Genomic DNA, 13,175 nt, shown 5'->3' with positions numbered 1-13,175 from the left:
ATTGGTTCATTGCGATGTTCTCCTCTATCCTGATTGGTCAATTGAAAACACCTCTGACATTTGGTTGGTTTAAGCCCCTTTGAGACCCGAGGCTAATGTTTGAATTGGAGGCACACTTGGCTTTCAGTCTTTCTCAGTTTTTGTTGGTGTCCTTACCCTTTTCTGTTTTCTCTCCCTCTCGTTAAAAAGTTTTCACTTAGCTGGTAGAAACATAGTAGAAATTTTTGTAAAATAGTACCAACTGGTGATAGATCAACTTGTCTTTCTCATGAGCCTAACATCCGCAGATTTAATTGCATTTTAAGGTGGCCGAACACAGTTTGCGCGCGCTTTACAGATTATGTTAGTGATGTTATTAAGCGCGCGCTAGGGTTGTGGTAAGCAAATACTATCGATCCCTCGATTTTATACCAAATTGATCACAAAGGTAAGTTTTGCTCTTAAAATAACTTAGTTTCTCGTTTGTGAATCCTTCTTCAATTATCGCCGAACAAAGAGAGTGAGTTCACAATGAGCTAAGCCTTTTTGTACGCTTTTCATCTTTCTGAGAAACCCTAATTAAAAGCCACGCATGCGTATTTGAGCAAAAAATTGTGACTAGTTATTTTAATGGAAATGAACTGTTTTCTAAGGAACCGCTCGTTAGAATTTCGTGAAATTTGACAAAACAGTAGTTTTCTAAAAGCGTAACTTGCCTATAAACCAAAAACAAAATCTAACAGAGGGTATCTTCAAAAAACATTAAAGTGCAAAACCAACATTTACAGGAGATCTGTCTGTTAAAATTACATGAAAGCAGCGTCACTATGTCAGTATTTTGTGAGTCTTTCTGGATACAAAATATGGAAAAAATCTAACGAGTGCATTTTCTAAAAATTAAGAAAAACCATTATTTGTGGACGGTTAATAGCTTGCTGCGTTGCCATGGCAACGGCACCTTGTTCAACAAGAAGTATCAAAATTTATTCCTTCTTAGTTAATTTTGCACCATGCTAATTTCGGGTACTCAGAAGTACGTAGTTTTCAAATAATGTTTACTAACACTTGTGTACTGGAAAAACTGTGTTCGGCCACCTTAATCAATAAGGCTCCTTTTTTATGCACCAATTGGATGTCACACTTCACTGGAAAAACGATCCGCTCCGGGCTCAGTACGGTAGAAAGTAGGGTTTAAAAATTGTTTTTATGTCACTAAACGAAGCCGTGCCTATTCCAGTCCTGGCTCCTTCGCTCTCCGTCACGCAATACACGGTGCTCTGCGCCGTGAGTTGCGTGACAGAGAGTGGAGGAGCCAGGACTGGATTAAGCCGCCCCAAGACCAAAGTTTGTAACTTTTAAGACATCTTTGTGTTCTTCTTGAGTTTGTTGGTTATGCAGTTTAAGAAAAGTTTTATTTACCCCAATTGCTGCCTCCAAAGCTGAGCCGAAAAATGCTGCTATCTCGAGGTATTCTGACATGCTGTTGATCTCCTTCCCAGCGGTAATGTTATTGTAAAGGTCTAACGTTTTACTGCTAGCTGTTGTAGTTTGAGCGTAAGCGATGGTGAAATATCTCGTGAAAGGATCTTTTAACGCCACAGCCTGCAGCTCTCCCTTGGTCATATTAAGCAACGCGAAGCCATGCAAAGCCGGGTCATGTTTTAAAGTGAAGGTCTTCCTTCTTTCATCAAGAGCAGCATCTCTCATTAACTTACAGTCTGGGGTGGACTTTTGGGGAAGAGAGACTTCGCATTGGACAGCTGATGCATACCTTGAACAAAAATTGAATGTTTAATCAGTACATATAAACAAAATATTTCTTAATCTTTCCTAGAAGAGAAGGCCTATTCTAGAGTGCACCATTGCCGCAAATACAGAATAAAAAAATTAATTCACGCATAAAAACTATAGACTAATTGCATTAAACTTGGCACACAAATTTCATGAATGAAGCCTGTTCCTATTACAAAGAGATCAGACAATTAGAGTACCTTTTGCCAACATGGTTATGGATTGTTATAAAATGCCTTTGTTATGCTTTTGTATTCCCGAATATAAATAAACACATTTACGATGGCTGTAGAAACTACAAATCTAGTTTATTCACTAAAGCGAGGCAATACATTACCGCGCGAGCACGTGCTCTTATAAAGCCTGGCAACTAGTATCTCACAACATCTCCCTTTTTTTAACAAACATGCGTCCAAAAAAAAATAAACGAGACTAAACAAAATGAGCATCAAAATCAACCTTAAACTTAATGTTCATGACTTGCATCAAAACACTGTTCACTTAATATCAACACAATGTCTGGTAAGAACTAGTGAAATGTTCTCTCTAATCGGTCACATAGTCTTTAAACCAAACAGGTGGTCGGATAATTCGACCTTAGAACTGACTTTCTCAGAGCTTACTGGATCATGGACTGGACTTGTGGTGTTGGTTTCTAAATCTTCTAGTCGCTGCTGCTGATGTTTTGCTTCAGCTGTTTTAATCAGATCACGTCTGTTTCTTCTGTAGCTGGTTACTACTGAGTTAACAACATACGATCTTGGCGCATCGGCCACTCTGGTAACTACAGCAGGTGTCCATGTCTTCTGCCCTGGCTTTCTGACTCGCACAGTGTCTCCTGTGTTCAGGGGTTTCAGAATTTTTGCATTCCGGTTGTAATACTGCCGCTGTATTGCTGCACGACGACTGAGACCGTTCTTAATATTTCCGGTTGGGTACTGTGGCTTTAGTAATGCAGGCGTGGTAGGTAGCTGGGATCTGGTTCGACGCCCCATAAGCATCTGTGCTGGCGATAGGCCAACTTCCTCGATGGGAGTGTTTCGGCAAGCTAACAAACCAAGCTGAAAATCCTTTCCTTCAACTTTTGCTTTCTTCAGAATGTCCTCAGCTGTTTGAACTGCTCGTTCTGCAATACCATTACTCTGCGGGTATCTGGGCGATGACGTAACATGCTTGAACCCATATTGATTTGCGAATTCAGCATGCTCATGGCTACTGAACTCGGGCCCATTGTCACTGACTATTATCTTAGGGATTCCATATCTTGCGAACTGAGGTTTAATGTGGTTAAACGCTGTCTTGCTTTTGCTATTAGGCAAGTGGGACACCTCAAAGAACTTTGAGTATTAGTCAACCATAACCACATATTGTTGTTTGTCAAGTGCAAACACATCAACAGCAATCTTTTGCTATGGCCTTTCAGGTTATTTCATGGCTCTCAAGTGATTCTTTTGCTTTAGAATTTCTGTACATGTTACAGGTATTGCACTTGGATACCATGTCTGCTATCTGTTGGTTCATTCCTCGTCAGTACCAGAGATCTCTGGCTCTACGTTTGCACTTTTCGATGCCTAAATGGCTGCCGTGAATTTGACTTAGCATTTCTTCTCTGTGTGAACTTGGTACAATCAATCTGTCCTGCCTCAGTAGTAAATCATCACAAACAGAAATTTCTCTCTTAATGTTCCAATACTCACGAAGCTCAGGGTCTACTTGAGACTTCCTTTCTGGCCATTCACTTATCACTGTGGTCTTGAGCTTCTGTAATGTTAGGTCTTTTCTTGTAGCATCTTTACACTGTTCCACTTTTTCGTCACTGACTAGCATGTTTTCAATGGTGAGTACTTCAATTTCATCCTTTGTGTTGGCTGCATTTTCAGTGCTTTCTTCTGGAGCACGGCTTCGAGTGTCTGCAATCAACGAGTTTTTGCCTGGTTCATACTCCACTTGTAGGTCATAACGCTGTTACCTTAACATCATTCGTTGCAATCTCTGCGGTGCCTGAAATAATGGTTTTTTAAACAAGGCTTCCTAAGGCTTGTGGTCGGTCTGAACTTTTACTTTCTTGCCATAAACATACTGGCGAAATTTGACACATCCATACACTATTACCTATAGTTCTTTCTCTATCTGCGCGTAGTTTCTTTCAGCAGAGTTAAGTGATCTGGATGCATAGCACACTGGTCGACCCTCTTGCAGTAGACACGCCCCAAGTCCATAGGATGATGCATCTACTGAAACTGTAGTGGGCTTTTCGACATCATAATCCTGGAGTGTTGCATCACTTGTCAGCTTTTCTTTAATGGCTTGGAACGCCTTCTCTTGTCTTTCGGACCAATGCCATTCCACCTAATAACCTGCTAGGTTAGGTATGAATTTACTCATGTAGTTCACCATTCCAAGGAATCTTAAGAGTGCAGGCTTATCTGCTGGTCATGGCATTCCTTCCACTGCATGCACCTTTCTAGGATCTGGTTTCAATCCGTTTGCATTTGATGTCAACACATATCCAATGTATGGAACTACAGTAGTCATAATCTTTATTTTACTTCGGTTGAGCTTCAGTCCAACGTTCCTTGACCGTTCCAACACTTGCTCTAAGCTATGTTGTGCTCAGCTTCGCTTTTGCCCCAGACAAGACTATCATCAGCGATTGTCTTCACTCAACTCAGGTCCTCAAAGGCTTGAGTCATTCTCTTTTGAAAGATCTCAGGGGCTGAGTTAATACCAAATGGCATCCTGAGGTGCTGATATCGCCCAAATGGTGTATTAAATGTTAACAGCTCAAATTTTTCTCATCGAGCTTAATGTGCCAAAACTCCAGATGTGGCATCTAAAACACTTAACACTTTGGCATCACTTAATTCAGCTGCAACTTCTTCCACGGTTTTCATAGGACAATGTTCTCTCTGGATAGCTTTATTTAAATCCCTAGGATCTAAACGCAATCGCACTTTACCATTTGGTTTCTTCTCAACTACAAGAGAACTAACCCATTCAGTTGGTTCCTCGGCTTTACGAATAACACCAAGTTTTTCCACGCGTTCAAGTTCTTGCTTGACTTTCTCTCTCTTTGTGAAAGGTATTTTGAGAGGTGGGTGTACCACGGGGCTTACGGTAGGATCGATCTTAATCTGATAGGTACCCTCCAAACATCCAATACCATCAAACACATCTTCATAGTTCTTAAAGATTTCATCACCATCTTGATTGCATCTAGCTAGTACTACTGGACAGGTTTTCATCCCCTTGGGTATCAACTGAACTGACTCTCTTGACCAGGTTTAATTCATGACAGGTTTGAAGACCAATTACTGGAGTGGCTGGATGCTCGATTATTTGAAATTCAACAGGGTGGGACTTCCCTCTAAGTTTCACCTGGAGTGTAGCTTTACCCATCACAGGTATCTTGTGGCCAGTATAAGACACAAGTCGGGTTTTTGATACTCTCACTTTCTCGCGTGTCAGTTTACAGTACAAGGCATAAGGCAAAACATTGCATTGAGCACCATGAGCACTTCATGGTGCTCAAATGGCTGGAGTTTATTGATCACTGCACTTTGTAGCCAATCTTTCTGAGTGAGCGGTTTGGTTCCCAAGACCCCAATAAAGAACTCATCTGTATCTGAATCATCACATCTGAACTCATTTACGTATTTAGAGCTGTCCCTTGGTTTGGACTGGCACATTTTCGAGTAACGATTTCTTTGTTTGCATTTGTGGCAAGCCTGACCAAAGGTTAGACATTTCTGAGGCGGGTGCACTTGTCCACATCTTCTACAATTGAACGGTTTTTTGTTTGTTTGCGCTTTCCTTTTGCTCCTCTCGGTTTTCCGGGTGATTTCTTTGACTCGTCTTTCACATCGTGCACTTCTCGGTCATCCTGATCCATAACAATATTCTTCGCCTGGTTTTCAGTAATCTCAGATGTCTTGCACATTTCTCAACTGCTCGCTCCAAAGTTAAATATTTTTCTCGCAGAAGACGTTTCCTAACTTCGTTACTTCTGATACCACACACAATACGATCAGGATCATGCAATTCTCCAAACTCACAGTTTCTTGGAAGCTTGCGCAATTCCGTGTCGTAAACATCGATTCCTTCGGCCGCTCCTTCAGCCCTCGTGTTGAACACATGCCGCTGGTAAGTTACATTCTTCTTCGGCGTACAATATTCTTTAAACGTCTTGATCACGACATCTATCTTCACATTGTCTTCGTCGCTGAGACCGAATGTATGAAAGATTTTCAACACCTCCTCTCCTGCAACGTCGAACATTGCATTTGCGCTGGTTTCTTGTCGAAGCGCGTCGCGTTGAGATAAAGCCTAAATTGCTGGATCCAACGTCTCCAATTCTCTGCAACATTTTCTTCGAATGATAGCGGCTTCGGTGGTGGCAGTTGATTCATTATTATCCGGTTTCTGACACGATGTTATGGTTTTGTATTCCCGAATACAAATAAACACATTCACGATGGCTGTGCGAACTACAACTCTAGTTTATTCACTAAAGCGAGGCAATACATAACTGCGCGAGCACGTGCTCTTATAAAGACTGGTAACTAAAACTTCTCAACAGCCTTATGCATCTGAAAACGATATTACACAACACAAATTTAATCTGTGAAAGAAATGTGATGTTATGTGAATAAATGATTAATGATTTTTTTCATGACACATGCATACTCGGGAAAAAGAATATCCGAGTTCTCCCAACAGGATCCGAAACTATATGATTTGCCAGCACTGGTTCGGATGCTCTACCATTGAGCTGGAGGAGACACACGGGAGCTAGGCCGTTTAACCACGTAGGTTCATGTGCCAAACATCCTGCATGCTAGCACTAGACTGACATGCCTATTTTCTTTCTAACTCCATACACAATGTCAAACTGTTGTAGCACGTTGGTTGTAATTTCTTCAGTTCCACTTCTTTTGTGTTCACTTGAAAGGAATCCGTTAAATAATTTCCAGTCACATGCAGGACCGCTCAGGGCTGAAATAACTGGGGTTAGGGAGATGGGAAGGGGGGGGGGGGGTGGTTGCCCCACAAATTGATGAGTCATGCAAGGTAGTTTACGAGATTACCTAAAACTGTTGCCGCGCGTAAAATTCATGCAATAATTTTTTTGCGCAGAAAGCCTTACAGTATCATAAGTGATGACTTCACCTCTCAGTGAATTTAGATAAAGGACAATTATTGATTGGCTTAGATAGAATATTTATCGGGTGATTTTTTACAGCGAGACAAATTTAATTAAAAGCCGAAGGAAAATCGTGTAACAATGTACACTCCTTTTTATAAGAAAGTATAATTTGGAGTTGAGCGTCACTCTTATTTTTCAATTTGAGCCTGAGACCATTCTTAGGATGTTTCTTAGTTCTCTTTTGTAATATTTCAATAACTATATGCGTACGTGACCAGCTATGTGGTGTCACCCTGTTTACGATAAGCTCAGTCGCGCGCTTAATCTAATGCTCTTACCACGCATTAATTTTCAGGAACAAATTAATGGTCAATCGAATAAAGACGATCTTAAATCTTCAGATACTTTCATTGGGTTAGATCACATATTTAGCAACAGAGGTTTCATTGTTCAACTCGGATTACATTATTTGATATTGTAAAGCTCAGCTTGGCAAGTGACCCCCACAAACTTATCACGGAGCGTCACAAAAAAAAAAACAGACATGCAGTATGTCAAAGAGGAACATAAACGACATAAATTTAATACCAAGACAAAAAACTCCTTCGGCTCTCGTGATCTCGTTTAAGGAAACAAGATCACGATCACACCATGTTTGGTTCATTCCGAGTTTAAAAAAAGAAACTTCTGTCTCGTAAAATCAGATAGTAGCGTCATGGGCTTTTCAGGTAGCCGGCGTATATATAAAAAGCGCAGCCGATTTGCTCTTCAAAGATACAACAACTATTGAAAAGTCGCACCTTACTCAATGTTGATGAAACGCAAACAACAATTTATCCGAGCACGTAGTTTATAAAAAAAACTGCCATAGACAAGAAAAATTCTGAAGTTAGCCCCGTCTAGGTTGTTCCCTTCCCATCCTAAAAATAGTTTTAAACGTTAGAAAATTTACATTCTTAATCTTCACATTGTTCAGCTTGAAAATGACCAATTAAATGATGCAATAACAAATTAGAATGCTTATTGCGTGAAATACAAATGAATACCTCTAGGGAAACGCCTTTTAGTATGCGATAGATGTTATTTCTAGGTGCTGAGGTGCACTGAGCGTGTCCAGCTCTTGTATGTTCCCAATACATTTAAAATAATTTTGACTGGTCAGCTCACCGTATCATGGACAAATTTCATTTTTATCGTTTTTATGCATCATTATTCTCTAAGAATGTTCCTAAAAAGAAAAAATGTAAAATAAAATCAACTATACCTTCTCGCCGCCACTAAGCCTGCTATAATAGTCACCAGTCCAACCAAAAGCTTCATGTTCGTAGCCTACGCTGTAGGTAAATCTGCGCTACAATTGTTTGTAGTCCCCACTTCCTGCTTCAGGGCGTTGACCGCTTGAGTGAACCGTTTATGAACGATTATATAGCAAGGTGTGTTCTGTAATATATGCAAACAGGAAAAATCAAGACAAAAAATCTTTGTTTGCGGGATTAATTCAGTTAATTAATCTTCATTAATTCAGTTGATTCAGTGGGAGCAGGGATAGCACAGTGGTGAGAGCACTCGCCTCCGATCAATGTGGCCCGGGTTTGATTCCCGGACTCAGCGTCATATGTGGGTTGAGTTTGTTGTTGGTTCTCGTCCTTGCTCCGAAGGTTTTTCTCCGTTTCTCTGGATACTCCGGTTTTCCTCCCTCCACAAAAACCAACATTCCAAATTCCAATTCGACCTGGAAACAATTCGACCTGGAAACAGTGGACGAATAGCCACTCTGTGGGTGTGCCACTGAGATTCCCATTTATTTTATTATTTTATTTAGTTTAGCTGTAGTTCTGAGATGAAATATCGTTAGTGAGGTATCAACAATTTGATTCAACGAACCGCAAATGAAGAGTGACGCCTTTTATCGGAGTCACCTATATTGAAAGGTTGAGATGGATTAAAAAAATCTGTTGTTAGATGAGATGGTTGTTGCAGTTTTAAAGTAAACCCTTAATGGTACAAGAATGTTCTTTCACCGGCATGACTCAAATTTCGTTAAGGACGGCGCCTACTATTGCTACTGCGAATACGTTCTGCGCATCTCGTCATATTCGGGTTTCTTATGGGTGGTGCCCGAGTACTAATACAGGGATATTTTTGCGCGATGTAAAACTGTTCGGGGAAAACAGAACTTAGCGAGTGGTTTTGGTATCCAAAAAGAAAATTGGGGGTAACCATTCATTTTTCAGATATACTTAAGCTTCAATTTGAAAAAGACAAAAAACGCCACACATTGCTTTGTATTTTACTGATTTTTAGAATGATTGGTGCTTAATGATCTCTAAAAATTCGTGGTTACCCCAATTTTCTTTTTGGATTTCCATAACCCTTGCTAAGATTTCAACTGACAAAATGGAACGGTTGCCTAAAAGTTGGCGAAGTTAGTGGCCGCCGCCATTGAAAATTGAGGCATGCAATAATTTCCCTAGGGGGAGAGGGACGGGGAGGGGGGGGGGGGTATTATTATGTAAAGCACTCACCAGAGATGGAAAACATAGGGTTAATTTCCAGTACATTTGAATAACATTATAATCACTCCGTCTGATATGTTGTGCTGTAATTCTTAGTTTTTCATCTCTTTTTTTTGCCTTTAATTCCCGTTTCTCTCCGATTCAACAGTCGGCCTAAACCACCGCCATTTTGAGTTTTTCAATACTTAGTTCCAGTTGAACGCAGCCCACATGAAACCCCTAACGAACGGACTTCAGTCGGACTAAGTTACTATAGCTTAGGCCTGGAACTAGCCTACTAGGTACTAAAATGGCTCAAAAAGGTGGGTTGTCCTTGGGTGTCCTATGGACGCAACAAGATGGCGCTAATACTCCTTCCCCATTCGTTTCCTCAGTCGCAGAAATGGGATCTCTGCTTCAGGTGTATGCAAATAGTGGTCTGGCTTATCATTCTTATGAACACTGAAGGATGCCGTATATCTTCCTAAAGTAGCGGCGAATCACAGCGGTCATGGCTCTGGTAATCGATAATGAAAAGTGTTCGAAATCAGACAGTTTTCTCTCTTTGTTTACTACTGGCACATCGTTATGTAAACGAGATTAGCAACCAGAAGACATAAAAAGAACAAAAAAAATAAAAGTTGGATCCTGACTCGAACTTGGCTCGTGACTCGAACTTGACTCGGTCTCGAAAATGACTCATGGTACGAATAAACTCTTTGCAATTTTCAGATTTGGTGTGAGCGTATTAGTTGTGCATTCGGCGAGTCACGTTTAGTATTAAATTTATTTGTTTTTCCCCTTTGCATTGACTGACTTTAAATCCCTGTGTTGTGATATAGTAAGTATACAGTGAAGTTCAGAACATTTTTTTTCTCAAGATCGCTCAAAAAGTTCACGTTTTCAATTTACTGTCTTGCTTCACCTCTCCATAGTTTCGGAAGGGTTTTAAAACTTACCCACCTTAATTTTTGACCCTATCATTCAAGAATCACTGATTGAGGGCGAAATTAAATGATTATTATTTACGTCACATTGCAATCGACTTGAAAGGGCAAATTTGTCTTTTTATCGCGTCCTTTATAATCTGTAACAAGAGAACAAGCCAATTGAATTTTTGAGAAGTTTAAGTCAAATTCTTTAGTAGTATAGGGCGCATCACAGTTTCCTTTTTTTTTTGCGGGGAAATACGCCGATGACGTAATCTCCTATTGTCTTGATCTCATGAACAAAATAAGGTGGATTCTCATTAACGTGACATTAATTATAGAATGTCATGCTATATTTAAGTCCTACCAACAGGTTATTAACCAGTTTGACAGGTTTATCAATGATGTCATGCTCTATTTTTATCTTATGTCAGTCATGATCAGTATCACCAGTTTGACAGGCTTGTGAAGTTATTTTTGGATACAATGACACCATGATCTAAAAATAGAATAGTTTTGTCTTCGGGTGGAAAGGGGTGAAGGTTAAGCTTACCTATTGGAAATGATGACATCATTAGCTAAAAATAGGATTATATATCATCGGGGTGGAGGGGGGTCATGTGATTTATCATTTTTAAAAAGGGATAGAATGTTTAGGTGTTTTCCTAAACACAGGGCTTCCCTACATTAAGATGAGTTGTACCCTCTCTTCACTCCAAAACCAGTTTCGCAAGTGTCGCCTAGTGGCGAGAACTAACATTGTTCCCTCAAATGAAATAGTACCCCTTAAAGAAAAACTTTGTGATTTATCAGGATCTACAATTTCTAAGTTAAACAATCTGCATTCAGAAGGCTTTTAAGAAGTTACCCGGGGAAGAGATTAATCGCGTTTTTGAGCCTTGCAGAACAATTAGCATTAACTGAGGGAGAGTGGAACAACTGTTTGTCTTTCTCCTTCTTTCTCTAAATCAGGTTACTGAATAGATATTTAAGGGTCTACTGTGGAGAGAATTGTCACTAACAAACGAACTTTTACAGTGATTACTGCTTAGTGATGGCTTGCTGTCCACCTTCATCCTCTTTTGGATTTAAGAGCGGTTGTCAGTAACTTTCGAGAATCCGGTGACAGAAGCGAAAATTTCGAATTTTTTTTTATTTGCCCCAAAAGACCCTTTTGGTGAACTATTTTCAAAAATAATATTCAAAAGTTCCAGCGAATTTTTATTTTGGCAAAAATTGGGAAAGTTCGAAATCGGCCAAAACGCGACCGATGGCCCGATTGAAATTATGCAAATTAGTACATTTTTAAAACTCTCGTTCAAGACAAGGTAGCGTTTTCTCGAGTTGACACTTTCACAATCGTTTTTACATCCTTTGTGCTTGCTTCTAAACTATATTTTATCTCCACCTGAACATTCTTTCATTTAAAGTTGCCCACGTAAAGGATACAATGTTTGCTATTCCTTAGATAGAGTGATTTTTGCCATATTTCAGATGACCATATCATCAAGGGTATACAAATATACTGGTAATGAAATCACTTTTTTGAACGGGCAATTGTTCTTATTTATCATGTTAAAATATTTAGTTTGGCCCGCGAAAAGCGAGCGCGCTAGGTCGAGATGTGTGAAATACACTTTGACACAATTCGCCATTTCAGTACTTCATGTTCCTCCTGTTGCTTTGCACTTATCAATACACTTCACGGAAGCTTTTAGATAAAAGCCAAGGTCTCTGTTCATTTCATGCTTTTATACACGTAAATAACTAGCTTCAAACTTGAGTGCTCTCCATATAAGCATTAGGTTATCAAGTGATTCCTTTCAGGTAAAATTTACGAGTTTATATTGAGCCGTTCAAGCGAGATGAAAGAGCCGTTCGCAGGGAAATAACTTGAAATCAGTGAAATTAATACCCTGTCTCTCATATCATGCAACACTTCCAAACTACCGTTATTATTAAGCTAGAAAGTGTAAATGCTCCCTTTTTACGTGACCTAAAACAGAATTTGCCTAAAATATTACGAATAAAGTCCACCACAAGAAAAAACTGAAAAAATCGCGCACCGACGTAAATGTAAACATCAGCCGTTTCTCGACTTGCTACATGGACGAAACGCGTCCGTTATTTTACCTCTGTATACATTTATGATCAGAAAGTAGACACAAAAAATCTTCTCTATGCCCATCTGTATAAATGCACTCGCCAATCAGGCTTTGATTTTCTGTATGTTTGTCGAAAATACTGAAGAATAGTGCAACATAATAATAATAGTTACTGACTACTTGACTCATTCAATCACAACCGGATACATGTAACACGACTGGAAACTAGATATAAAGAAATGCTATTACTTGTCTGCAATCGTTACTCACATTATATCTGGCGATATCACATCCCTGAGGCAAGGCTGAAAATTGTCTCAAAATCTGCATATTAGAGATTCAAAGTTTTGAACAACGCAACAACTTTCATTGCGTGACAAGTGAAATCTGATACACAAGCGCGCGAAAAGCACCGGAATAAACAATGTCAAGATTCGCCCTTGTGATGACAGTGCGAAAATGATTTTTGAAATTACAAGAAGAAATTGAGGCAAGTCCCCGGGGGGGGAGGGGGGGTACTTAAAAAAAATTGGGTAGGGGTGTGCGGCCCGCTTCCCAAAACCCTTACTCTATTTATGACCAAAATCTGCGATTTTCCCTACCCTATTTATGACCTGAAGTAGCTTCTTCTAAAAAAAAAAACGAACCCAGGACTAGAGTGCAAAAATCTATGCCCTATTTATTACCAAAATGGCGGCAAATGTTTAAAATTGATACCCTATTTATGACC

General features: G+C 39.8%; 1 protein-coding gene across 6 annotated transcripts in view; it reads right to left on the bottom strand.

Moving 5' to 3' along the window:
* Window positions 1-13,175, bottom strand: part of LOC146456997 (polyunsaturated fatty acid 5-lipoxygenase-like) — a 52,361-nt gene that overhangs the window by 12,825 nt on the left and 26,361 nt on the right. For all 6 annotated transcript variants that reach the window (XM_085092457.1, XM_085092454.1, XM_085092459.1 and 3 more), the window contains exons 2-3: window positions 8,181-8,356; window positions 1,399-1,750 (exon numbers count right to left, since the gene is read on the bottom strand). In XM_085092457.1, the coding sequence (XP_084948583.1) occupies window positions 1,399-1,750; window positions 8,181-8,236 (408 nt within the window). In that variant the 5' untranslated portion in view covers window positions 8,237-8,356. The remainder of the gene's footprint in view (window positions 1-1,398; window positions 1,751-8,180; window positions 8,357-13,175) is intronic.

This window comes from Pavona decussata, unplaced genomic scaffold, assembly GCF_977016875.1.
Source record: "Pavona decussata unplaced genomic scaffold, jaPavDecu1.1 SCAFFOLD_250, whole genome shotgun sequence".
In the NCBI taxonomy this organism is placed as follows: domain Eukaryota; kingdom Metazoa; phylum Cnidaria; class Anthozoa; order Scleractinia; family Agariciidae; genus Pavona; species Pavona decussata.
The sequence above is the reverse complement of the archived record's forward strand: the minus strand, read 5'-3'. Positions and strand labels throughout refer to the sequence as shown.